A 24,007-nucleotide genomic window follows, 5' to 3' on the forward strand; every position below is an offset into this window, starting at 1 on the left:
TCAGATTGAATTGGCCTTCTGCACTGAGCATGGGAGTGGTTTAGATGTCCTCGAGGGTCCCCTCTGATTCCAGAATTCAGTGATTCAGTGATCGTCTTTCTCTTCCTTCAGTTTCTCACCTCTTCTCCATCTCTTCTCCCCTCCCTCCCTCTCCCTCTCCCCCTCCCTTTCCCTCCCTCTCCTTCCTTCTCCCTCCCTCTCTCCTTCCTTCTCCCTACTTCCTTCCCTCTCCCCTCCCCCTCTCTCCCTCTCCCTCTCCCTTTCTCTCCCTCCCCCTCCCTCTCCCCCTCCCTTTCTCCCCTTTATCTCCCCCTCTGTCCTCCCTCTCCCTTCACCCCCTCCCTTTCCCTCCCTCTCCTTCCTTCTCCCTCCCTCTCTCCTTCCTTCTCCCTACTTCCTTCCCTCTCCCCTCCCCCTCTCTCCCTCTCCCTCTCCCTTTCTCTCCCTCCCCCTCCATCTCCCCCTCCCTTTCTCCCCTTTATCTCCCCCTCTGTCCTCCCTCTCCCTTCACCCCCTCCCTTTCCCTCCCTCTCCTTCCTTCTCCCTCCCTCTCTCCTTCCTTCTCCCTACTTCCTTCCCTCTCCCCTCCCCCTCTCTCCCTCTCCCTCTCCCTTTCTCTCCCTCCCCCTCCCTCTCCCCCTCCCTTTCTCCCCTTTATCTCCCCCTCTGTCCTCCCTCTCCCTTCACCCCCTCCCTTTCCCTCCCTCTCCTTCCTTCTCCCTCCCTCTCTCCTTCCTTCTCCCTACTTCCTTCCCTCTCCCCTCCCCCTCTCTCCCTCTCCCTCTCCCTTTCTCTCCCTCCCCCTCCCTCTCCCCCTCCCTTTCTCCCCTTTATCTCCCCCTCTGTCCTCCCTCTCCCTTCACCCCCCTCCCTTTCCCTCCCTCTCCTTCCTTCTCCCTCCCTCTCTCCTTCCTTCTCCCTACTTCCTTCCCTCTCCCCTCCCCCTCTCTCCCTCTCCCTCTCCCTTTCTCTCCCTCCCCCTCCCTCTCCCCCTCCCTTTCTCCCCTTTATCTCCCCCTCTGTCCTCCCTCTCCCTTCACCCCCTCCCTTTCCCTCCCTCTCCTTCCTTCTCCCTCCCTCTCTCCTTCCTTCTCCCTACTTCCTTCCCTCTCCCCTCCCCCTCTCTCCCTCTCCCTCTCCCTTTCTCTCCCTCCCCCTCCCTCTCCCCCTCCCTTTCTCCCCTTTATCTCCCCCTCTGTCCTCCCTCTCCCTTCACCCCCTCCCTTTCCCTCCCTCTCCTTCCTTCTCCCTCCCTCTCTCCTTCCTTCTCCCTACTTCCTTCCCTCTCCCCTCCCCTCTCTCCCTCTCCCTCTCCCTTTCTCTCCCTCCCCCTCCCTCTCCCCCTCCCTTTCTCCCCTTTATCTCCCCCTCTCACCTTCTCTCTCCCCTCCCCCTCCCTTTCTCTCCCTACTTCTCCCTACTTCCTTCCCTCTCCCCTCCCCCTCTCTCCCTCTCCCTCTCCCTTTCTCTCCCTCCCCCTCCATCTCCCCCTCCCTTTCTCCCCTTTTTCTCCCCCTCTCTCCTCCCTCTCCCTCCACCCCCTCCCTCTCCCTCCCTCTCTCCTTCCTTCTCCCTACCTCTCACCTTCTCTCTCCCCTCCCCCTCCCTTTCTCTCCCTACCTCTCCCTCCCCCCCTCTCCCTCCCTCTTTCCCCCTCCCTTTCTCTCCCTCTTCCTTCCTTTTTCTTCCTCCCTCCTTCCCTCTCTCGCCTCCCTTTCTCCCTCCCTCTCCCTCCCCATCTCTCCTTCCTCACCCTTCCCCACTTTCTCTCTCCCTCCCTCTCCCTTTCCCTCCCTTTCTCTCCCTTTCTCTCCCTCCCTCCCTTTCTCCCCTCCTCCCCCTCTGTCCTCCCTCTCCATCCCCCACTCTCCCTCCCTCCTTCTCTCCCTTCCCCTTCCCTCTCCCTTTCTCCCTCTTCCTCCCTCTCTCCTTCACAGGAAGACCCTCGGCATTGGTCCTTCAAGTGCTTCTGTCCGAGATGGGGATTAAGGCGGCATTGCCCACCTATGAGTTGGGGCTTTATGCCCTGATTGTATCCTGTGCCATCGCTTACAGTGGGATGGAGATCTTTGAGAGCTCCCAAGGTAATCCTTGCAAAATCCATTCATGGAAGAATTTGCATTGCCCCTGAATCACCTCTCTTTTCAATCTAATGCCTTATTATTCATTTATTCATGCATTCGTTCACTTGTATCTAGTTACTTGGCTGTTTATTTATTTGTTTGTTTTTGTTTATTCTGCCTTTATAATTTTTACAAGTAACTCAAGGTTGCAAATGTATCCAACACGCTTTCCTATTTCTATTTTATCCACAACAGCCACCCTGCGAGGTGGGCTGGACTGAGGGAGGGGAACTGGCCCAAAGTCCATCACCCCCTCTAAGGTGGGACTAGAACTCCTGGTGACCCTTCTTCTCTTATTCTTTCTCTCTCCCTCTCTCCCTTTTTTTCTTTTTTCTTTTTTCAGATAGCATAAATCGGAAGGCCTTCCGAGAAAACATAAAACCAGGATGGCATTATTTTGGCAGGAGAATGGTAAGTGCACGAGTTTGAGTAGGAAGACAAGGAAGATTTATGTTTATCTTCCTTCCTTCCTTCCTTCTCTTGATCTTGATCCCTCCTTCCTTTTCCCTTGTTCTTTATTCTTCCTTCCTCTTCCCTCTTCCTTCCTCGCTTCCGCCTCTTTCCCCCTCCTTCCTTTCCTTCTCTTGATTCCTCCCTTCTTTTCTTTTGTATTTTATTCTTCCTTCCTCATCCATCCCTCTTTCCTTTCTTCCCTCCCTCCCCCTTTCTTCCTCTCTCCCGCCCTCTCTCCAATGCATCCCTCTCTCCTCCCCTCCTTCTCTTCTTCTTCCCTCTTCTCCTTCCTTCCGCCCTCCTTCCCCAATGCATCCTTCTCTCCCTCTTTCCTCCCTCCCTCCTTTCCTCCCTCCCTCTTTTCCTTCATTCCTTCCTCCCCCTCCTTCCATCCTCCTTCCCTCTCCCCAATGCATCCCTCTCTCCCTCCCTCTTTCCTCCTTCCCTCCCTTCTTCCCTCCTTCTCTCCTTCCTCCTCCCTCCCTTTTTTCCTTCCTTCCTCCTTCCCTCCATCATTTCTTCCTCCCTATCTCCCCACTCCCTTCCTCCCTCTCTCCTCAATGCATCCCTCTCTCCTTTCTTCCTCCCTCCCTCCTTCTTTCTTTCCTCCCTAACTCCTTCTCTCCTCCCTCCCTCTTTTTATTTAAAGTTCAAACAGCCTCAAAGAACCTCTGGATTTGCTCCATAAAGGAAGTCCAGGGTACCAGTCACTCAAACTAACAGTGGCAACATACGTAGACTGGAAACTTTCTGTCCAGTGAGACCAGCTATCTCTCTGCTTCTCTTTTCCAGGATGTGGCCGACTTCGAGTGGGCCATGTGGTTCGTATCCTTCAGGAACTTCATCCTCTTTGCTCTCTCGGGCCACGTCCTGTTTGCCAAGTTCTGCTCCATGCTAGCCCCTCAGGTAGGTCCATGCTCAATAGCAATAGCAGTTAGACTTATATACCGCTTCATAGGGCTTTCAGCCCTCTCTAAGCGGTTTACAGAGTCAGCATATCGCCCCCAATAACAATCCGGGTTCTCATTTTACCCACCTCAGAAGGATAGACGGCTGAGTCAACCCTGAGCTGGTGAGATTTGAACAGCCGAACTGCAGAACTGCAGTCAGCTGAAGTAGCCTGCAGTGCTGCATTTAACCACTGCGCCACCTCGGCTCTAACCCCTGGCCTTCCCCCAGCGCTTGCCACCTGCTGGTTGTTCTCGGAATTACACAACATGGGGGATTCCATTACTGGCAGTCCTTGACTTAAGGACCATATAACTGAGCCCAACATTTCTCTTGCTAAACGAGACGTTCAGTGAATTTTTGCCCTGTTTCACCACCTTTCTTGCCAACGTTGCTGAGTAAGTCACTGCAGTTGTTAAGTTGGCAAAAAGTGGAGCTGGCTTCCCCATTGTCAGAAGGTGGCGAAATCATGTGTTCCCGGGACTCTGCGACCGTCATAAATATGAGTCCATCGCCAAGCATCTAAATTTTGATCACGTGACCAAAGGGATGCTGCAAATGTCATAAGTCACTTTTTCAGTGTTGTTGTGATTTCAAACAATGAAATGGAATGGAATGGAATGGATGGGGAAGGGAAGGGAAAGGAGAGGAGAGAATATACTGAATATTGAATAGAACAAAATAGAATAACACAAAATGAATAGAATTAGGAGTAGAATAGAGTAGAATATAGGAATAGAATAGAATTAATGGAATTAAATGGAATGGAACGGAATGGAATGGAATAGAATAGAATAGAATAGAATAGATGGAGTGGAATGGAATAGAATTAATGGAATGGAATGGAATGGAATAGAATGGAATAGAATAGAATAATAAATATAGAAATAGCAATAGAATAGAATAAGATTAGAATAGATTGGAGTGGAATGGAATGGAATAGAATAGAATAATAAATATAGAGAATAGAATAGAATAATAAATATAGAAACTAGGAATAGAATAGAATAAGATTAGAATAGATTGGAATGGAATAGAATTAATTGAGTGGAATGGAATGGAAGAGAAGAGAACAGAACAGAACAGAACAGAAGAGAACAGAACAATAGAGTAAAGCAGAGCAGAATAGCAATAGCAATAGCAGTTAGACTTATATACCGCTTCATAGGGCTCTCAGCCCTCTCTAAGCAGTTTACAGAGTCAGCATATCGCCCCCAACAACAATCCGGGTCCTCATTTCACCCACCTCGGAAGGATGGAAGGCTGAGTCAACCTTGAGACAGGTGGGATTTGAACAGCCAAACTGCTGAACTGCAGTCAGCTGAAGTAGCCTGCAGTGCTGCATTTAACGACTGTGCCACCTTGGCTCTAGCAGAGCAGAACAGATAACTTTAGTTGGCCAAGTATGGTTAGACACACAAGGAATTTGTATACACTATACCCATGATGGTCAACCTATGGCATACCTGCCTGAAGTGGCACGCAGAGCCAAGTCGTCTGGCACCCCCTTCCCTCTTCTGGGCGTCTGTCTGCATTGCATGCACACACGATGATTAGCCGGCCTTTGTGCAGCTGCTGAACAAGGTTTCCCATCATTGCACTGTACAAACTAATATATATTTTGCATTGTTCAGGCTTCCTGGCTGTCTTTTTTGGGAGGAAGTTTATGATGCAGGATTGGGAGTGATGGGGAGGAGAGTTTAAAAATGGTGTGTGTGGGGGGAAACAGAAGTATGGTACTCCTTGACTTATGACAACAAATCAGAACAAATTTTCCTTGCCAAACAAGGCAGTTGTTAAGTGAATCTGGGTTTCCCCCCATTTGACTGTTTGTGGGAAGCCAATTGGAAGCATCACAAATGTTGATCACATGACCCCCTAGGATACTGCAGCCATTGTAAATATAGGTAGTCCTTGATTTACGACCACAACTGAGCCCAAGATTTTTGTTGCTAAGTGGGACTTGTTTTGCCTCATGTTCCCATGTTTCTTCCCACAGTTGCTAAGCAAATCACTGCAGTTGTTAAAAGTTAGTGACACGGTTGTCAAATGAATCTGGCTTCCGCAATGACTTCGCTTGTCAGAAGGATATAAAAGGGGATCACGTGACCCCGGGACAATAGCAACCGTCATAAACATGAGTCAGTGGCCAAGTGTTTGAATTCCAATCATGTGACCATAAAGATACTGCAACGGTCGCAAGTATGAAAAAAAAATGCTCCTGTCATTTTTTTCACTGCCATTGTAACTTGAATGCTCACTAGATGCAGCGGTGGCAGGTTCTGGAGAACCAGTAGGGGAAATTTTGAGTAGTTGGGAGAACCGGCAAAGAGGCTGGCCACGCCCCTGCTGCCTCCCAGCCTCCCAGCTGATCTTCTTTGGTTGCCCTGAAGAGGAGAACGGAAATGGAAAGCAGGATAGTGGGGTGGGGAGGGAATGCGGATTTTGCAGTATCCTTCCTCTGCCACACCCACCAAGCCACGCCCAGAGAAGTGGTAGTAAAACTTTTTTTAATCCTACCACTGACTAAATCAGTGATGGTGAACCTTTTCCTAAAAGGGAACGTGCGCACACATGCGCGGCACCAAGTACTAAAAAGGGAGCAATTTTAATAAGGGAACAAATGAAAACTGGTATATACATGCAGCGACGTCTTATTGAAAAATGAAGGAATAAGATCTCTGTTTGAAAGTATGAAATGCAAGGACAATAATGAATATAAGTATACTTTCTGGGGAAAATACCATAAGAAAATGAGGCTTTTAGTTATACTAGATGAAACATTTGAGACGGTAAATATTATTTGAAGATGTAGATGTTAAAAAAACTTGTAACCAAACAACATGCTCCATTTTTTTAAAATCCTAGGTTATTGTGCTGTCTATTAAATATATAACAGAGAGATACGGGTTGTGTGTATGGGGGGAAACGTAGTAGGGATGGATTGCTACAGGCAGGGGAAGAAGAAACGATACGAAATGATAATCTATTAAATGAAACAATGAATGTCTAAGAATGATAAAGGTTAAAACACCTGTAATCAAATGACATACTGCATGGGATGATGGGCTTTGTTTTCCTTTTGTGTGTGTGTTTTTTTTTTCTCTGCCTTTCTTTTTCTATTGTTATGTGATTATGTTGTCTATGTAACAAAAATAAAAAAAAATTCTATAAAAAAATAAAAAAAATAAAAAGGGAACACTTTGTGTGCACTCATCCGGGCTACGACCAGGAAGAGGAGCTGCCTACGGAGCATGTGCAAGTCGGGAAATGAACTTCCAGTTTTTGACATGTGCATGCACACCAATCAGGAAGTCTTCTGGTTACTGCCATGCAGCTGCACATGCCGATCAGCTGGCTGGCACTCATACTCACGCCGGAAAACGGAAGACCACCTCTTCCGGTTTCCGGCACTGCCACGCGCACAAAGGCCAGCTGATCGTCGTGTGCGCATATGCGCCAGAAACCTGGGAGAGGAATGGATAACGTCATGTGTGCCAGGCGATATGGCTTTGTCATAGGTTTGCCATAGGTTCACCATCATGGACTAAATGATCTCTTGTAAGTTGAGGACTTCCTGTACATGCCAGTTGTCAAGCATGTAAATTTTGACCCTGTGACTGATAGGATGTTGCGAACAGTCATACGTCCGAGGAGGACTGTCCACAATTTCACTTTTTCAATGCTGTCGTCACGTGAAACAGTTGCTAAACGGGCAGTCGTAAGTCGAGGGCTACCTGTAGTGCAAGACCTTCCGTAGACTTCCACGGAGGGGGAAACATAGTTCAGGCGCAGAGCGTCTGGCTAGAGAGGAGAATTGAGGAGACCAGGTGGACCAACGGTCTCTTCATTCGCTTCCTCGCAGCACAGGTCGGTCATGTACATGGTTTACGGCATCGTGACTGTGCTGGGAACCATGGGAAGCAGCTACCTGATGGTCATCCTGTCCCATTGCTTGGTGCTCTACACCGTGGGCCTGGCTAAACAGAAATGGCTGTGTTTCATCGCCGGCCTCTGCAGCCTGGCATCATTCAAGTTCGAACCCTTCAATTCCTGGCAGGTGAGTTTTGTCTTCCTGGTGTTGTTCCCGGCTTGCTACAAACCTGGTTAATACAGTTAAGAAAGAAATATTTCCATACAAGCGGATATATGTAGCTCAGGGATGAACTGGAGGGGGTGGGAGGTGTCCTTGGTGTTCTTGGAGCTTGACAGTTTTCTTGAAGATGTTTAATTGCCCAACTAGGTAATGTCATCAGTATTATTGTTGTGTGGAATTTGCCCCCAGTTTAGCAATAGCAATAGCAGTTAGACTTATATACCGCTTCATAGGGCTTTCAGCCCTCTCTAAGCGGTTTACAGAGCCAGCATATCGCCCCCACAGTCTGGGTCCTCATTTCACCCACCTCGGAAGGATGGAAGGCTGAGTCAACCTTGAGCCGGTGAGATTAGAACCGCTGAACTGCAGATAAGAGTCAGCTGAAGTGGCCTGCAGTACTGCACTGCGCCACCTCGGCTCTCTTATATACAGGAGCCTGCCTGCCCTCCAACGTGGATGGGATGTGGTTTTTCTCCTTAGTAATTCCTTGACTAGGGTACTGCTTTCTGCTTGTTTGTCTGGGATTAATCCACGTTTATCTGGGTTTCTCTTTCTGTAGAGTCTTTGGTGCTCTCTGAGCTTGGGTGTGTGCAGGCAGATGCTTCATTACTAAACCTGGTAACGTTGTCTTTGCTAGAAGGGAGTTGGGTCTGCAGAGAGGAGGAGGAGGAGGAGGAGGAGGAGGAGGAGGAGGAGGAGAATTGTAAGAAGATTGGTGCTGCCTGAGCTTGATAGTTTTCTTGCAGACGTTTCATGAATCAACTAGGGAACATTATCAATGCTAGAAGGAATAGGGATTTACAGGGTTGTGAATTGTGATGCTAATGTTCCCTATTTGGGTAATAAACCATTTGCAAGCAATCAATCAACCTCAGACAACACCAGCGGTGGGATTCACTTACCTTCCCTACAAGTTCGCAAATGTGAGGGCATGTATCGCGTCTGCACATTTGCACCACCTTCTGCGCATGCACAGTGCTTGTATATTACATCGGGGCGGGTGGGCGGAGCATCCCACAACCGCCACTACTGGTTTGCCTAAACCGGAGAGAACCGGCTGAATACCGCCTCTGGACAACACCAAGGACTTTATAGAAAAAAATCCCGATAAGCATGGATTAACCCCAGACAAACAATCAAGCAGAAAACAATACCCTAATCACAAAACTACCAATGAAAATACAAACCCCTGTACATTCACCAATACTGCTGGGGCAAGCAACTGTAAAAAAAAAAAATAGAGCGAACCCCACACTTTCTCACACTGTTGATGTAACTTAGTTGGGTAATGAAATGTCTGCAACAAATCAATCAAGCTTAGGGGGCAGCAAGGACTCCACAGCTACATCTTCATTGTACTGATGGAACTGTGAAAAATCCATAAAAGAGCAGTAGGCTTAGCAGACAATTTATCCCCTATGAGGATGGAATAGTTGAATGAAGGGTTGAATGAAACGTATTGCCTCTTCTTCCAGGATTTGAGATATAAATCAGGATATTTTAATACACTAGATAGGAAAATAATCCTTAAAATGACCTGCCACGGACCCTCCCGCTCTCCAGTTCTCTGTGGATTCTTTAGAATTTCATTCATCCATTAACTCCAAGAACAACCTCTAGAAACATCTGGCTTAGTTGTACTGGTCCAAGGGGGAATCCCAGACTTCAGAAACAAATGGAGGGATGTGATTGCTTGAAGATCAAGGAGAAATTGGGTGGGAAGGAAGGAAGGATGGAAGGAAGGAAGGAAGGGGAAGGGAGGGAAGGAAGAAGGAGAAGAAGAAATGGGAAGGGAAGGAGGGAAGGGAAGAGAAGGAAGAAGGAGAAGAAGGAAAGGGAAGGAAGGGAGGAAGGAAGGAAGGAAAGAAGGAGAAGGGAGAGAGGAAAATAGATGGAAGAAAGGAGGTAGGGAGGGATGAGAAAGGGAGAGAGGGAGGTGAAAGGGGTGGGAGGGAGGTAAGATAGATGGATAGAAGGAAGGAAGGAAGGAAGGAAGGAAGGAAGGAAAAAGTAGGATAAGAACTTCAGGTAGATGATTTGGTTCAGTTTGGTGTTGTTGTTGTTGTTGTTGTTGTTGTTTGCAAAGTTCTCTTTTCTTTCGTCCATGTGTGATAACTTTTATTTGGTCCAGAATGACTTTGTCCAAGGAACCTTTGATCTCCAAGATATTCTCTTTTATGGGGGCACCGGATTCAGCATCATGCGCTGCATGAGTTTTGCCCTGGAGAACTGTGAGAGGAAAGAAGGAAATTATTCCATCTTCGCCCTGCTGAAATACAATTTCTACCTCCCTTTCTTCTTCTTCGGACCCATCATGACTTTCGACCAATTTCATGTCCAGGTAAGCACGACCCACCACGCCATTCTTAGAAGGAAGGGAGGAGGTGGTGGACGCAATGTGTAAGTTACTAATGGTGAACCTTTGGGTGCCAAAAAATTAGAAAATGTCTAGTTAGACTTTCCTGGTACGTCACCCCCAAACATTGTGGTTTGACAAGTGTGTCCTAGATTCACTATTATGTCTGTAGGCCCTGTCCATTTCTGCTTGGTGAGCTGTAAATCTGACCAATGAATACACTGAATACCACACCATTGTAAAGAAAGGTAGATAGGAAGTAAGGAAGTAAGGGAGGGAGGGAGGAAAATGCTAATGTGAATCCTTTTCCTCCCTCCCTCTTCTTCACTCCCTCCCCCCTTCCATCTATCATCCCTCCTTCCCACCACCTTTCCATCTATCCATCCATCCATCCATCAATCCATCTATCCATCTATCCACCTATCCATCTATCCATCCATCCATCCATCTATCCATCTATCCATCCATCCATCCATCCATCTATCCATCTATCCATCCATCCATCCATCCATCCAACCATCCATCCATCCATCCATCCATCCAAGTTCCCTCCCAACTTCCCCTCCCTCTCTTGTTTCCTTCTTCCTTTCCATCATCGTTTTCTCCTCCCTCCCTCCCTTTTCCCATTCTGCATTCCGCACAGCCAGATGTTTTGGGAACTGCTTTGATTTCCTCGTTTGTCCCCCGGTCACAGGTACACAACAGCCAGCTGCAGCGTAAAGATGGCGAGATGCGGCACATCATCGTCCATGCAGTTGTCCATCTCATGGCCATTGTCGCTGTGGATATTTTCTTCCACTTCTTTTACATCCTGACCATTCCTTCGGACCTGAAGTTTGTGAACCGTCTCTCTGACTGGGCACTGGGTAAATATAGTATGCACACTGGTTTGAGAATTCTGGGGAGTTGAAGTCCACATGTCTTTAAAAGGTTGGGGAACATTGAAAGGAGCTAACTAAAAATTGTGTGTGGAACTTGATTGAAGCCACACTACCCTGTCATTTGCCTTCTGTGAATGAAAAGATGCAGTGTTCATTATATCTATGGAAGTTTAAACTTCTTCCCATTTTCCCAGTGCTTCAGAAGCTCCTTTGCTCTATGTTTCCTGATTTGATGCTGAATAATTGTTGGTTGTTGACATAATTAAATCTTTGGCTGGGAAACATGGGCTTCAATTCTATGTAGAACAAATGCCCCTCTTAAAATTACATTCAACTGATAGCTAGTCTGCCTTGATCTGCCTGACATGAGTGAGGAAACATCTCCTGATCTTCTGATGATAGATTGTCCCATTTATGGCTTGCGGAAAACTCAAGCATTCCCACCACCTCAACACATCCTAGGGCTAACTTCTGATTCTCTTGGACTGAATGGTAAACTCCAGTGAATACTACCCATGACGTATCAAATTTCGACCACAAAAATCTAGATGACCAATAATTGGCAATAAAATCATTACAGATAGTCCTCAATTTATAACAGTTTGTTTAGTGACTATTTGAAGTTACAACAGTACTGAAAAAAGTGACTTATGACCATTTTTCACACTTATGACCATTGGAGTATACCTGTGGTCACGTGATCAAAATTCAGAAGCTTGGCAACTGACTCGTATTTATGACGGTTGCAGTGTTCTGGTGTGTGCGTCTGTGTTCGTGTTCGTGTGTGTGTGTGTGTGTGTGTGTGTGTGTGTGTGACGTGATCCCCTTTTGCAACCTTCAGACAAGCAAAGTGGATGGGAAAGCCAGATTCACTTAACAACCATGTTACTTACTTAACCACTGCATTGGTTCAGTTAACAATTGTGGCAAGAAAGGTCATAAAATGAGGCAAATTCACTTAACAACTGTTTTGCTTAGCAACAAAAATGTTGGGCTCAATTTTGGTTGTAAGCCGAGGACTTCCTAGGTCTGACAGCATTGTAGAAAGTTAGCGCCCATTCCTCTCCTAGGAGAATGAAATATTTTAAGAAATATGAAAAAGGCAGAATATTATATTTCCCTGAATGAGAAATGGAGAAATATTGGGGGGGGGGAGGGTTTGAGGTAGGGAGCAAAATCACTCTTAACAGCTCCCCTTTTCTTAGTAGCTCTCAGCACTTAAGAGATAAAGAGATAGATATCTCTATTCATAAGCAAATTCCCTGCAGTCAGCTCTGAACAAAGGTAGGATTAGCCCTCAGCCACAATAGGAATTCCCCAGCAAGTCCCTCCATTGCACTAGCAGACCAAACCTCAACCAAACTTAGCTCAGACAAACTCCTAGAATTTGTACATGGCTCCATAGGAGTCTGACAACAACGAATAGAATACATGTTCTTCCACAGGAACAGGAAGCTTAAGTGCAAAGCCCAAGAGGAGGTATAAAACCCCCACACTCTCAACTCTCAACCCTCTTTCCAATCAGCCTCCAGGCTCCATTTTGTTTCTGGTTCTTTTTTTCCCTGGCTTGGAACTGAATCTGATGGATGTTTCCACCAACCAGTGTAGAGAGTCTGGGAGAGTGTCTTGAATCAAAGAAACTGGCAAGAGAGATAGATATATTTAGAAGATACCTAGGTTGCTTTTCCCCTTCAGATACTTCTCAACTTACAGCCCTCATTTAGCAACTGTTCAAATTTATGATGGCGGTGTAAAAAGTTTCCCGGGACCAGTCCTTACACTTATGACCATTGCAGCATCCTGGCAGTCACGAGATCAACATTTGTGAGCTTGTAACTGCCATTACAACAGCTGCTGTGTCCCACGATCACCATTTGCGATCTTCCCAGCTGGCTTTCGACTAGCCAAGTCAATGGGAAGAACCAGATTTGCTTAATGGCTGTGATGATTCACATAATGACTCTGGCAAAAGCTCCTTTAATGTCTGCCTCGGTGGTGGATGTTCTAGTCCCAATTGTCACAAGTCGAGGACTTAGTTCAGAGGTGGGTTGCTACCAGTTCAAGTGAATTGGTAGTGGAAATTGAGACTGGGTCACCGAACCGGTAGGGAAGGCAGGCTGGCCACCCCCCCGAACCGGTTCCCAAGTCGCACCTGCTGTTGCCGGCATGTTTTTAAGCCGTTTTATAATGTTCTGCGCATGCGCAGGACAATTTATAAGCAACTGTGCATGCGCAAGCAATGCATGGTGGGCATGCACATGAAGCGAACCAGCTGTAACGACAGCAGCAACCCTCCCTGACTTAGTCTAGTGTTCCTGTGGAGTCTTATTTCTTAGTCTGGTCTACTATGTAGGGCTGATAGATGGCTGCACTACACATTACTCTTCACAGAATCACAGGCTTAATGGCAGTAACTGGTGGGAGGGATCTTGGAGTCTTCGTGGCCAACCAATTAAATAGGAGCCAGCCGTGTGCAGCAGCTGCCAAAGAAGCCAACACAGTTCTAGGCTGCATAAACAGAGGGATAGAATCAAGATCACGTGAAGGGTTAATACCACTTTATAATGCCTTGGGAAGGCCACACTTGGAATACGGCATCCAGTTTTGGTCGCCACGATGTAGAAAAGATGTGGAGACTTTAGAAAGAGTGCAAAGAGCAACGAAGAGGACTAGGGGACTGGAGACTAAAACATATGATGAACGGTTGCAGGAACTGGGTATGGCTAGTCTAATGAAGAGAAGGACCAGGGGAAACAGGATAGCAGCCTTCCAATATTTGAGGGGCTGCCACAGAGAGGAGGGGGGTCAAGCTATTATCCAAGGCACCTGAAGGCCAGACAAGGAATAATGGATGGAAACTGACCAAGGAGAGATTCAACTTAGAAATAAAGAGAAATTTTCTGACAGTGAGAAGAATCAACCCATGGAACAGAAGTTGCCTTCAGAAGTTGTGGGAGCTCCCTCACTGGAGGCTTTCAAGAAGAGACTGGACTGGCCTCTGTCAGAAATGGTGTAGGGTCTGTTGGGTGGGTGGGGGGTTGGACTAGATGACCTATAAGGTCCCTCCCAACTTTGTTAATCTGTTAAGGAAAATCTCACTATTCTTCTGTCCTTTTCTTTCTCCTCCTCCCATTCTGTTCCGTAGCTGGCCTGGCTTATTCCAATCTGGTGTATGATTGGGTGAAGGCTGCCGTGATGTTTGGGGTCATCAACACCATAGCCAAGTTGGATCACCTCGATCCACCACAGCGCCCCAAGTGCATCACAATGCTCTACGTCTTTGCAGAAACGTGAGTTGCTGGAGATTCCGGTATGAGCAAAGATTTCCTTCCTGGCTGGCCTGCAGGAAGGGAGGGGGCCCACCAGGGAGAAATGTTGGGGGTAGCAACGGAAGGGCAGCATACAACTTTTGGGACCAAGCACAAGACAGGCTGGTACAACGTTTTGGCCCCCTCTATTGGTTGAGTTATCTAGCCCCCCCCCAAAGTAAAAATCTACTTCTGCTGACTGCCGGCTGCCTGCAGTTTGGCAGTTCGATTCTCACCAGGCCCAAGGTTGACTCAGCCTTCCAAGGTTGGTAAAATGAGGGCCCAAATTGTTGGGGAGACCATATGCTAACTGTGTACACCGCTTAGAGTGGGTTGTAAAGCACTATAAAGTGGTATGTAAGTCTAAGTACTATTGGGAAGGAAGGAAGGAGGGAGGGAGGGAGGGAGGGAGGGAGGGAGAGGGAAGGAAGGAAGGAAGGAGGGAAGAAGGAAGGGAGGGGAGGGAGGGAGGGGGAAGGAAGAAGGGAGAAGGAAGGAAGGAAGGAAGGAAGGAAGAAGGGAGGGAGAGTGGGAGAGTAGGAGGGAGGGAAGGAGGGAGGGAAGGAGGGAGGGAAGGAAGGAAGAAATAAAGAAAGAAAGAAAGGAAGGAAGGAAGGAAGGAAGGAAGGAAGGAAGGAAGGATGTTAGGAAGGAAGAATTCAATCCTGACCAGCTGAAGGTTGACTCAGCCTTCCATCCTTCCGAGGTGGGTCAAATGAGGACCCAGATTGTTGGGAAAAGAGGCTGACTCTGTAAACCGCTTAGAGAGGGCTGTAGAAGCACTGTGAAGTGGTATATAAGTCTAAGGGCTTATATACTGTACCTGTTTAGGCAAAATAACCCAAAACCCAAATGATGAATGGGTCATTTGGTACCTGGCTCAAAAGTAGTAATTGGGAAACTGGCCACATAGATGGGTGAATTTATGTCACATAATAAGGACAATTAATAAACTACAATTTTTAAAAATTGTTTGTATCTGTTTTCAGCCACTTTGACAGAGGGATTAACGACTGGCTGTGCAAGTAAGTGGTTTTGGGTTGCAATTCCTATTTGGTGCTTCCCAAATACGGGACCGCAACTGTTGTGGTCTCGCAACATGGGATGGATCCTTCACTGACAAGAGAACAGACCCACCAGCCAGTCTCCTGAACCTCACCTACTGTGTTGGTTTCCAGATACGTCTACGATTACATTGGGAAGGATCACGACAACATCTTCAAGGAGCTGATGGCCACCACCTCCACGTTTCTCATTACCACTCTCTGGCTGGGGCCTTGCGAAATTGTCTACATATGGTCCATTTGCAACTGCTTCGGCCTCAACTTTGAGTTGTGGGTGCAACAGTTCTTCCAGCTGAGGCTGTTTGCAGAGAAAGAGGTACTGAGTAAATCCTTCGTGCGCAGGGTTTACTTCGCAGGGTCTTCCAAACCAGAAGTCAACTATTACAAGAAAGCCGCCAGAATTGCAACCTCTTCTTTCCCAATATTTTCAAGAAACTAATCGTTTTATACCATGGTGTAGAGCAGGTGTCAGCAATCTTAAATACTCAAAAGAGCCACAAAGCCCCCATTCAATTCTGGAGCTGACCGGAAATCTGGTTTCCCCATCATAGAGTCTCCTCCTGGCACAGCATCCTTTTTCCTCTACCTGTCCTAACCGTAAGCCCTACCAATTTGGAGCCAATTGGCGAAAGGTAGTCACAGCAGAGGGATGAAAGAGCCACAGGGTGCAAATCCCTGATGTAGATGTGTTGTAATATAGTTCCTTGTGTAGGTGTGGGTCACCCATGGCCCAGTTCATCCCGGCCATACAGAGCCACGCTGAACCACACAGGAGAAAACAAACTCCCAAAATGCCATAACATCCTGATAGTGCATAACATAACATTCTGAGATGTGCCCTACCATTGACGTCCAGGATTTGACCATATATAGACTGAGCAGTAGATTAGAAATTGTAGTTTTACAGGCTGTTTTTACTCACATGCTATTGCTCCTCCTGCCTTTGTCCTATCTCAATAAAAGGGGCTCTCAGACCCCCAATCTGGGTCGCTCCATCCCGAGAAAGGTCGTGTCCTATCTTTTCTCCACATTGGCTTCATGGACGAACCACAGGAACGTTACATAGATGGATACTCATGAGCAAATGGGCCCTGGCTTCCAGATATTCATGTTCCTGTTTCATAGATATTTTAGCGAGTTGCATCTACAGGTAGTTCTCTGCGTACAACTTTCATTTGATGACTTGTTCAGTTTCACAGCAGACAAAAAAAGTTATTTGTGACTGTTCTTCACAATTTGGATGGTTGCAGCATTCCCAAGATCACGTGATCAAAATTTGGGTGCTTGGCAACTGGTCGGTATTTATGACAATTGCAGTGTCCCGAGGTCATGTGATTGTTTTTGTGGCCTTCTGATAATGAGGAAGCCAGATTCACTTAACAACCATGTGACTAACCTAACAACTACAGTGATTCACTTAATATCCATGGCAAGAAAAGTTATAGAACCGGACAAAACTCACTTAACAACTGTCTCGTTTGCCAACAGAAATGCTGGGGTCATTTGTGGTTGAAAGTCTAGGAGTGTCTATATTTTGAGTGGGTCTTATTCCCACATGCTGCACATCAGCACTAAATTTGGGCAGGAAGAGGTAAGAAATATTCGCATCCTCCTTGTCTCACTGATGTCCCTTCTACTTGGCAGGCCAACATGTCTGAGGCAACTTCTCGGAGAATCAGAAGCATCTTTGGGGCAGCCAATTTCTGGGCAATTGTTTTCTATAACATCCTTGCCCTGAATAGTCTGGAGTTTGCCCTTCTTCTTGCCAAGAGGATCTTCCTAACTGGTACAGTAGTCTTTTTTGGCTCAGAAGCACTAATGTAATCAGTTTCACTATCTCTTGTGTCAATTTCGCTATCTGTTTAGTCAATTTCACTTTCTAGCTATCAATTGCACTTTTCAGCTGTCAATTTCACTCCCTGCCTGTCAATTTCACTCTTCAGCTATCAGTTTCACGCTGTCAATTTCACTCCCTGCCTGCCAATTTCACTCCCCACCTGTCAATTTCACTCCCTACCTGTCAATTTCACTCCCTACCTGTCAATTTCACTCTCCACCTGCCAATTTCACTCTCCACCTGTCAATTTCACACTGATGAAATTGACAGGTGACATCTAGGAATGATTAGGGGCCTGCACCTTAAGGCTAGGCCAACTTTTTGAGGACATCTCTATGTTCAGAGCGGAAAAGGACTCATCTCCTGATCCAGGAGAAGAGGGTCTGCTAAACTTCTGATTAAATGTCACGCATCTCCTGAAGTTTCCTCAGAAGTTCAGGGATGTGGTTTTTTTATTTGAAACATCCCTTCTCTCATTGAACCCGAGCTCCCTTTCAAACCTCCCGGTGGAAATTCTTGCAAAGGGGGTTTGATCTTCTCCAGTGTGATATGAATAACATTCATCTTCCATCTGGCTTTGTGTTGTTCAAGAGATGTGACAACTCAACCCAATTAACTCCATGTTGATGGTCTCCTCCCTTTCTCTCCCTCTGTCCCTCTTTTTCCCTTCCATCCTTTTCCTCCCTCCCTCCCTCGCATGCACGCATGCTCTATCCCTCTATCCCTCTCCTTCCCTCCCTCCCTCTCTCCTTCCTTTCTCCCTCTCCCCCTCCCTCCCTCTTTTCCTTTCTCTCTCCCCTTCTCTCCCTCCTTCCGTTCTCACTCCTCCTCCCTCTTTTCCTTTCTGCTTTGTCTCCCTCCCTCCCCTCTCTTTTGTCTCCTCCCTCTCTCGTCCTCTTCTCTCCCTCCTTCCTTTCTCTCCCTCTTTCTTCCTTCATCCTCCTCTTCCCAACTCCCTCTCTTCTTCTCCACCCTTTCCTTCTTTTTCTCTCCCTCCTTCTCTCCCTCCCTCTCCTTGTTTTCCTTGTCTCCCCCACCCTCCTTCCTTCTCTCCCTCTTTCTTCCTTCATCCTCCTCTTCCCAACTCCCTCTCTTCTTCTCCCCTTCCTTCTTTTTCTCTCCCTCCTTCTCTCCCTCCCTCTCCTTGTTTCCCTTGTCTCCCCCACCCTCCTTCCTTCTCTCCCTCTTTCTTCCTTCATCCTCCTCTTCCCAACTCCCTCTCTTCTTCTCCCCCTTTCCTTTTTCTCTCCCTCCTTCTCTCCCTCCCTCTCCTTGTTTCCCTTGTCTCCCCCCCTCCTTCCTTCTTTCCCTCTCTCTCCCTCTCCCACTTTCTCTCTACCTCTCCCTCTCTTTCCCTTCCTTCCCTCAACGTCTTTCTCCCTCTTTCTCTCCCATTTCAGGTTTTCCTCTTAGCACCTTCTCCATCTGGTTCATCACGTACTGCGGTGTGCAACTGATCAAAGAAAGGGAGCGGATCCTGGCTATCAGAGAGGAGGAGAAAGACAAGGAAAAGGCAGAATAATGGAGAAAGGCAAAACCAGAGGTGCAACTCCAGGGCATCTGAGCTTTGTTTAACCCGGGTGCCTCAAAGCTGCAGAAGAGCCACGAAGCTCTCCTGCACTGCTCAGTTTTCCAAAATAAAGAATTTATTTATGCAAACATTGGGGAAAAAATCTTTCTTTTTTCCTCTCTTCCTTCTCCCTCTCCCTCTCTTTCTTTCTTTTCATACATTCTTTCTTTTTCCTTCCTTCCTTTTTCTTCCCTCTTTCTCTCCCTCTTTCCTTTTAATCCATTCATTCTTTCTACTTCCTTCTTTCACTTCCTCCATCCTTCCATATTTACCTCTCTTATTTCCTTCTTCCCCTTCTCTCTGTCTCCTCCTTTCCTTCCTTGTTTTTCCCTCCCTCTTTCTTTTCATTGATTCTTTCTTTTTCCTTCCTTCCTGTTTCTTTCCTCTTTCTCTCCCTTTCTTTCCTTTTCATCCATTCATTCTTTCTCCTCCTTTCCCTTCCTCCATCCTTCCGTATTTACCTCTCTTATTTCCTTCTTTCTGTCTCCTGCTTTCCTTCCTTCTTCCTCCCTTTCTTTCCATCCATTCTTTCTTTCCTCCTTTTTCTCTCCTCTTTCTCTCCCTCCCTTTCCTTTTCATCCATCCATTCTTTCTCATTCTTTCTTCCTTCTTTCACTTCTTCCATCCTTCCATATATACCTCTCTTATTTCCTTCCCCTTCTCTCTGTCTCTTTCTTTCCTTCCTATTTCTTTCCTCTTTCTCTCCCTCTCCATTCCTTTCATCCATTCATTCTTTCTCCTTCCATTCATTCTCTCTCCTTATTCCTTCTTTCCCTTCCTTCTTTCCCCTCCTCCATCCTTCCGTATTTACCTCTCTTATTTCCTTCTCTCTGTCTCCTCCTTTCCTTCCTTCCTTCTTCCTCTCTTTCTTTTCATCCAATCTTTCTTTCCTTCCTTCTTCTCTCCTCTTTCTCTCCCTCTCTTGCCTTTTCATTCATTCTTTCTTCTTCCTCCCTTCTTCCTTCTTTCACTTCCTCCTTCCCTCTCTATTTCCCTCTCTTTTTTCCTTCTTCCCCTTCTCTCTGTCTCCTCCCTCCCAACCATGTGGAAATGAAGATTACTCCAAAGAGCTGGGAATGTATGCAGCTGGTGATCAAAAAAGTCAAAATGGCGGCCATTCCTGTAATCAATGTCTTTACGGCTCTTGCACAGGCAAATCCTCCTGGCCGCCATCTTAACTTCTTTGACTATCTCTTGCAGGCATCCCCGGAAGCATAATTCATCCCATGAGGCCTCCTGCAAAGTCCTGAAGTCAAGTCAAACCAACAGCGGAACTCAAAAGACTTAGGGTGAAGGTTAGTTCTCCGAGCTTGTGGGTCGGTTTCTGAACATTTCGTTACCAGCATCTTCAGCGGAGTTTAGGGGGGTGTCCTGGAGTCACAAGACCCATCACAAGATTCCCACTTGACACAGCCACGCCTGAAGTCCTTGCAAACAGAACAACACTCTCAGACATCCCTTAAACTCCGCGGAAGACGCTACCTGGCCTGGTAATGAAATGTTTGGAAACCAACTCACAACCTTGGAGAACCAACCTTTGCCCTCGTCCTACACCTGAGCTACAGATATTTGTCACTCTTCCAAAAACCCAACATTGCACTGCTAACTAATTTATATTTACAGGCGCCACGGACAGGTCCATATTACCCTACAGGTTATCCTCCACTTACGTCCGTTTGTTTAGTGACCCTTCAAAGTTACAGCGGCACTGAAGAAAGTGGCTTATGACCGCCTTTTCACACGTATGACCGTTGCAAGCGTCCCCATGACCATGTGATCAAAATTCAGGCGCTTGGCAACGTCCACCTATTTATGGCGGTCGCTGTGTCCCACGGATCACGTGATTTCCTCCTTTTGCGACCTCCCGGCAAGCAAAGTCAATGGGGAAGCCAGGTCCGCTTTACAACCGTGTGACTAACTGAACAACTGCAGTGATTCACTTAACAACTGTGACAAGAAAGATGATAAACAGGGCCCAACTCGCTTAAAAAAACAAAACTTTCTTGCTTAGGTGTGGAGATCTTGAGCTCAATTGTGGTCGTAAGTCAAGGAGAGTTAGTCCTCGGTATACGCCCGAAATGCTCCATTGCTAAGCGAGACAGTTGGATTCCATTTTACGATTCCTTTACCACAGTTATTCAGTGAATCACTGAAGTTGTTAACACAGGTAGCCAGGAATCCTGACCAGGGAAACTGAGTTACCTGGCTCTTGGTTTTGAAAGAACGGAACAGAATAGAATAGAATAATAGAATGGAATGCAATAGAATGCAGAATTATAATAAAATAGAAAATACAATAGAATAAAACAGAACAGAATAGACTAAAATGCAGAATAGACTAGAATAATAGAATAATAATGGAATGGAAGGCTATAGAATAGATAGAGTAGAATTAGAATTAGAATTAGAATTAGAATTAGAATTAGAATTAGAATTAGAATTCTTTATTGGCCAAGTGAGATTGGACACACAAGGAGTTTGTCTTTGTGCATATGCTCTCAGTGTACATAAAAAAAGCATAAAATATATTCATCAAGAATCATGAGATACAACACTTAGTGATAGCCATAGGTTACTAATAAGCAATCCAATCATACTAGGAAACAAATAAAAATATAAATCATAAAGATACAAGCAATACGGTTATAGTCATAAGTGAGAAGAGATAGGCACTAGGAAGACAAGAGAAGAATAATAGTAATGCAGTCTTAGTAGATAGTGGTTCCACCACAAAACCGTGTTCGACTAAAGCGCGCTCGACGAAACCGCGTAGCTGGCGTCATCACAGCGCGACAACAGCGTGGAGAAAAAAGCACGCTGTGAATGCTAAAGCTAAAATTAACCCCTAAACCTAAACCTAACCCCCCTAAACCTAATCCTAAACCTAACCCTTAACCTAACCCTAAACCTAACCCTTAACCTAACCCTTAACCTAACCCTAAACCTAATCCTAACCTTTAACCTAACCCTAAACCTAACCCTAATCCTAACCCTAACCCTAACCCTAACCCTAACCCTAACCCTAACCCTTAACCTAACCCTTTTTTTCTCCGTGGTCGCTGTTGTCGCCCTGCTGATTACGTCAGCGACGCGGTTTAATCGGGCGCGCTTTAGTGGAGCGCGGTTTTGTCGTGCCACGGTAGATAGCTTGACAGTGATGTGGGATTAGTTGTTAAGCAGAGTGAGGGCGTTCGGGGGAAAACTGTCCTTGTGTCTAGTTGTTCTGGTGTGCAGAGCTCTATAATGTAGTTTTGAGGTAGGAGTTGAAACAATTTATGTCCAGGGTCAGATAGCAATGATGGTCAGTCAAGGATTGGCTGACTGCATTCAAGGCTGTGTCCCTAACAGCCGAGTCAGAATCTAAATGAGCCTCTGGATCTTCTGGAATTTTGCAGAAGGATCTATAGTTAGATGCCACCTAGAAGATGAGTCATGTAGTGGAGATGATGCTTAGAAGACACAGAAATCCCCACTTCACATGACAAATCAGTCCTCTTCTTCACTCTGTGATATTGACTGACATTACTCACACTGTTGAGTCAAAAGCTGGCTTCTGTTATCTCAATCAGCTGGAAGGGACCTTGGAGGCCTTCTAGTCCAACCCCCTGCTCAGGCAGGAGACACTATACCATACCATACTCTAAAACTCTTCAAAACATAGCTTCAATCCATCTGTTAGAAATGCATGGGTGGATCTTGCATCAGTCTAGGGCAGTGTTTCTCAACCTTGGCAACTTGAAGATGTCCGGACTTCTACTCCCAGAATTCCCCAGCCAGCAAATGCTGGCTGGGGAATTCTGGGAGTTGAAGTCCGGACATCTTCAAGTTGCCAAGATTGAGAAACACTGGTCTAGTGGTTAAAGCACCAGGCTAGAAAGCGGGAGACAGTGAGTTCTAGTGCCACGTTAAGCAAAAAGGCTGGGTAGCTGACCTTGGGCCAATTACTAGAAAACAATGAATTCTGCTGTCTTAGCCATGAAAGGCAGCTGGGTGACTTTGGACCAATCACCAGGAGATGGTGAATTCTAGTCCACCCTTAGCCATGAAATGGATAGCCTTCTGCCAATCCCTCTCTCTCAGACCACACCATCTCATAGGGTTGTTGTAACTAAGGTATGTAGGAAGCACACCACAATAGTAATGGGGGATTTTAACTACCCTGACATCAACTGGGAAACAAACTCTGCACCAAGTGGAAGATCCAACAGGTTCCTAACAAACCTAGCAGACAACCTTGTTTCCCAAAAAGTAGAGAAGGGAACAAGGGGATCGGCCATATTGGACTTAATTCTCACTAACAGAGAGGAAATGATAGAAGGTGTTGAAGCCACAGGAACCCTGGGGGCAAGTGACCATGTGGAATTCAACATTATGCAAACACAAGTAGTAGAACAAAGTGAAACTAGAGTCTTGGATTTTAAGAGAGCTAATTTCAATAAACATAGAGAGAGCTTGGAAAGAATTCCATGGATGAGAATCCTCAAGGGGAAAACAACTCAAGAAGCTTGGGAAATTTTGAAAAATGAGATAACAAAAGCCCAGTCTAGCACAATACCAATGAAGAAGAAAAATAACAGCTCTCAAAAGAAACCAGCATGGCTGCATAAAGAACTCCCTGACAAACTGAAAGACAAAAAAAAATAAGTATAAAAAGTGGAAAGAGGGGGGCATACCTAAGGCAGAATATCAGCAAATAGCTCAAGCTTGTAAAGATGAAGTGAGGAAAGCTAAGGCTCACAATGAAGAAAGGCTTCTTCCAATATGTTGAAAACAAGAGAAACGTTAAGGAAACAATTGGTCCATTGCTGGGAGAAAGTGGCAAGAAGGTGACAAGCAACAGGGAGAAAGCAGAACTATTTAACTCATGTTTTGCATCTGTCTTTACACAAAGGGATAAAACAGTCCAACCTATCAAAAACAGCACCACAAAAATCAGATTAGGAACACAAGTTGAAATAGGGAAGAAAATAGTAAGTGAGCACCTGTCTACCCTAGACGAGTTCAAATCACCAGGACCGGATGGATTACATCCCAGGGTTCTGAAGGAACTGGCAGACGAGATCTCAGAACCACTGAACTTTTATCTTTCAGAGATCCTGGAGCACCGGGGAACTACCAAGGGACTGGAAAAGAGCTGATGTGGTTCCCATCTTCAAAAAAGGAAGAAAAAAAAACCAGATCCAGGAAACTATAGACCTATCAGCCTGAACTCAATACCAGGAAAGAGTCTGATAATCAAGCAACGAATTAGCGAACACCTAGAAGTAAACAAAGTAATAGCCAAAAGCCAACATGGGTTTGTTAAAAACAGATCATGCCAGACTAATCTTATTGCATTCTTCGACAAAGTGACAAAATTAGTGGACCAGAG

General features: G+C 46.2%; 1 protein-coding gene across 1 annotated transcript; it reads left to right on the forward strand.

Moving 5' to 3' along the window:
• Nucleotides 1–1,978: 1,978 nt before the first annotated feature.
• Nucleotides 1,979–18,588, forward strand: HHATL (hedgehog acyltransferase like). The gene is made up of 11 exons (XM_032238524.1): nucleotides 1,979–2,084; nucleotides 2,467–2,534; nucleotides 3,369–3,482; nucleotides 7,390–7,584; nucleotides 9,752–9,961; nucleotides 10,671–10,842; nucleotides 14,003–14,147; nucleotides 15,155–15,190; nucleotides 15,344–15,545; nucleotides 16,874–17,015; nucleotides 18,467–18,588. Exons 1-11 carry the CDS (start codon nucleotides 1,979–1,981, stop codon nucleotides 18,586–18,588), a joined length of 1,512 nt encoding a protein of 503 aa, XP_032094415.1.
• Nucleotides 18,589–24,007: the final 5,419 nt, after the last annotated feature.

The sequence above is a fragment of the Thamnophis elegans genome, unplaced genomic scaffold (assembly GCF_009769535.1).
Source record: "Thamnophis elegans isolate rThaEle1 unplaced genomic scaffold, rThaEle1.pri scaffold_272_arrow_ctg1, whole genome shotgun sequence".
NCBI lineage: Eukaryota > Metazoa > Chordata > Lepidosauria > Squamata > Colubridae > Thamnophis > Thamnophis elegans.